The 2,500-nt window shown below is 48.7% G+C and overlaps 2 protein-coding genes across 2 annotated transcripts in view; one reads left to right on the plus strand and one right to left on the minus strand.

Moving 5' to 3' along the window:
* cacna2d4a (calcium channel, voltage-dependent, alpha 2/delta subunit 4a) overlaps positions 1–2,500 on the plus strand; it is a 179,393-nt gene that overhangs the window by 95,216 nt on the left and 81,677 nt on the right. The gene's annotated exons all lie outside the window — the stretch shown is intronic.
* Positions 1–2,500, minus strand: part of lrtm2a (leucine-rich repeats and transmembrane domains 2a) — a 35,437-nt gene that overhangs the window by 8,152 nt on the left and 24,785 nt on the right. The window contains exon 3 of the mRNA XM_063216986.1: positions 1,918–2,500. This exon is cut by the window's right edge and continues 14 nt beyond it. Coding sequence (XP_063073056.1) covers positions 1,918–2,500 — 583 coding nt within the window. The remainder of the gene's footprint in view (positions 1–1,917) is intronic.

Raw genomic sequence — 2,500 nt, forward strand, 5'->3', positions numbered from 1 at the left:
CATAGTGAGTCATTCATCATTATGTGTCGACTACTAATGGACTAGACATTTCTGCATGCATGAATCACATGTTTATTCACTATTAATCAGTCATTACTTCAGACATTATTCCGTCCTTACTCACGTAACCTTATTGTAAAGTGTTACCCAAAAGTTTGCCTTTGTTTATGTGTGTTACCTGCACATCTGTCCAGAAAAACCTGCCTTTTCCTGCAGTCTTCCTTTGTTTACTTGTTCACCGACATATATATTATAGTATAGTATACACACCACCACAATACAACAGTCTACCATTGTTTATCTGTTGTCCATGCAAGTCATTGTCATGACACATCTATACTAACTGCAGCTTATGTGTGTACCAAACACTCTATAGACATCATACATCTCTAATTAGCCAGCACAACCAGACAGTTTCCATGTTTTTCCCCACCACAGCAGTCCATCTTTATTTATGTGTTCTCCATACTAACCATAGTCCTCCTGATACTTCTATACTAACCTGCCACAACCCAGCAGATATATACATTATGTAGAATGTTTTTTTGTTTTGTTTTTTTTTTGTATTTTTGTATTGGGCCTTCCATTGAATTGTAGAGGATTAAAAAGCATTTTCTCAAAACATTTGCATGTCAAGAAGTCACACATAGATAATAGCACTTCTTAACCATCAATTCCAATATTAAAATGCAAAAAGTCAAAAATGGTGGATATCTCATTTTGGAAAAGAGCTCTTCTTTTTATACATGCTTCATCGTCCTGATAGGTCTATAATAACTAATTCATCACTACTCAGCCACTTGCCTTGGCTTCTACACACACACCATAGTCATGATGAATGCACATTCACCAACTACTGTACAACACAGCACCCTGCCTCGCTCATACGTTCCCCATACAAGCTGTAGTCTTGATACATCTATACTATACGATATCATCACAACACAGCAGTTTGCTGTTGTTGATGTGTTTACCATACACACGACACACGCCGCCAGGGAAGCTGACGATGGGGGGGTCAGCTGTCCCGGGCCCAGGGAGATGGGGGGGGGGCATAATTGGGTCATCATTACATTTAATGTTTTGGGGTGGGGGCCCTTTCAGATGATTTTGTCCTGGACCCAGCCAAAGCTGTCAGCCGGCCCTGTGCGCCATCATCATGATACATCCAGGTAAGAGCTAGCACAGCAGTTTGCCCTTTGTTCCTGTGTGCATTCTACACGCATCGCATCACAGTCCTGATCTAGTTCCAAATACACACTATGCTCACGATCCATCATCTCTCAAGTGACAACACAGCGGTTTGCCTTTGTTTATGTGTGTATTTTACAAACACAGCATAGTCATGATCTAGTTCCACACACACTTCAGTATATTCATGATTCATTTATAATGACCCAACACAGCACAGCAGATTGCGTTTTTTCATGATCTAGACGTGTTCACTACCACAGCACAGAAGCCATAGGCATAATATAACTAAAATAACAAGCACAGCACTTTGGCTTTGTTTATGTGTGTATCTTACACACACCATAGTCATGATCTGCGGTTCCCCATACAAGTACATGTAGTCATTTCATTATACAATCAGCAGTTTGCCTTTAGTAATGAACCATCTACTCTCCAGCACAACACAGCATACACACACCGTTTGACTTTGCTAATGTCTGTACGCTACACACCATAGCCTGTGCTATGCATATTCTATACATATTCATCCCCACAGCACAACACAGCACAGCAGTTTGTCTTTGTTTATGTGCTCCTTACATTCAACCATGATGTACAGGTAGGGGGGGCTTTCAAATGACTTTTGTCCTGGGCCTGACCAAAGCTGTCTGCGGCCCTGCCTGAAACTACCAGCACTTTACACACACGCACACGCACACACACGACCCCCCTTCACCCACCCACCTCTATACAACAGCCACTCCATCCAGTGCTTGAAGTCGCGCAGGTTGCAGTCGCACTCCCAGGGGTTGGCCCCCAGCCGCAGGCTCTGCAGGTTGGCCAGGGGCTCGAAGGCGGCGCGCTCCAGCGCGTGCAGCCGGTTGCCGGCCAGCGACAGCCAGGTCAGGTCCTGGGCGTCGTCCAGCAGGCCCAGCGGCACGGCCGACAGCCCGTTGAGCGACAGGTCCAGCCGCCGCAGCTGGCTCAGGCCCTGGAGGAGCTCGCGCTCCACGCCGCGCAGGCTGTTGTTGCGCAGGCTGAGCGAGCTCAGGTTGGCCAGCGGGCGGAAGAGGCCCGCCGGCAGGTTGTCCAGGTAGTTGTTGGAGAGGTCCAGGCGCTCCAGGGAGGAGAGGTTGGCGAAGGCGGAGGGCGGCAAGGAGGCCAGCCGGTTGTTGGGGAGGAGCAAGGAGCGCGTGGTGGCCGGGAGGAGCCAGAGCTGGGGCAGGGAGGTCAGGCCGCGCCCGCCGCAGTCGGCGTCCGTCTGGTTGCACACGCACGCCGCGGGGCAGCCGGAGCCGGGCCGGGCGAGGCACGCCAGCGCGCACAA

Source organism: Engraulis encrasicolus, chromosome 15 (assembly GCF_034702125.1).
Source record: "Engraulis encrasicolus isolate BLACKSEA-1 chromosome 15, IST_EnEncr_1.0, whole genome shotgun sequence".
Classification (NCBI taxonomy): domain Eukaryota; kingdom Metazoa; phylum Chordata; class Actinopteri; order Clupeiformes; family Engraulidae; genus Engraulis; species Engraulis encrasicolus.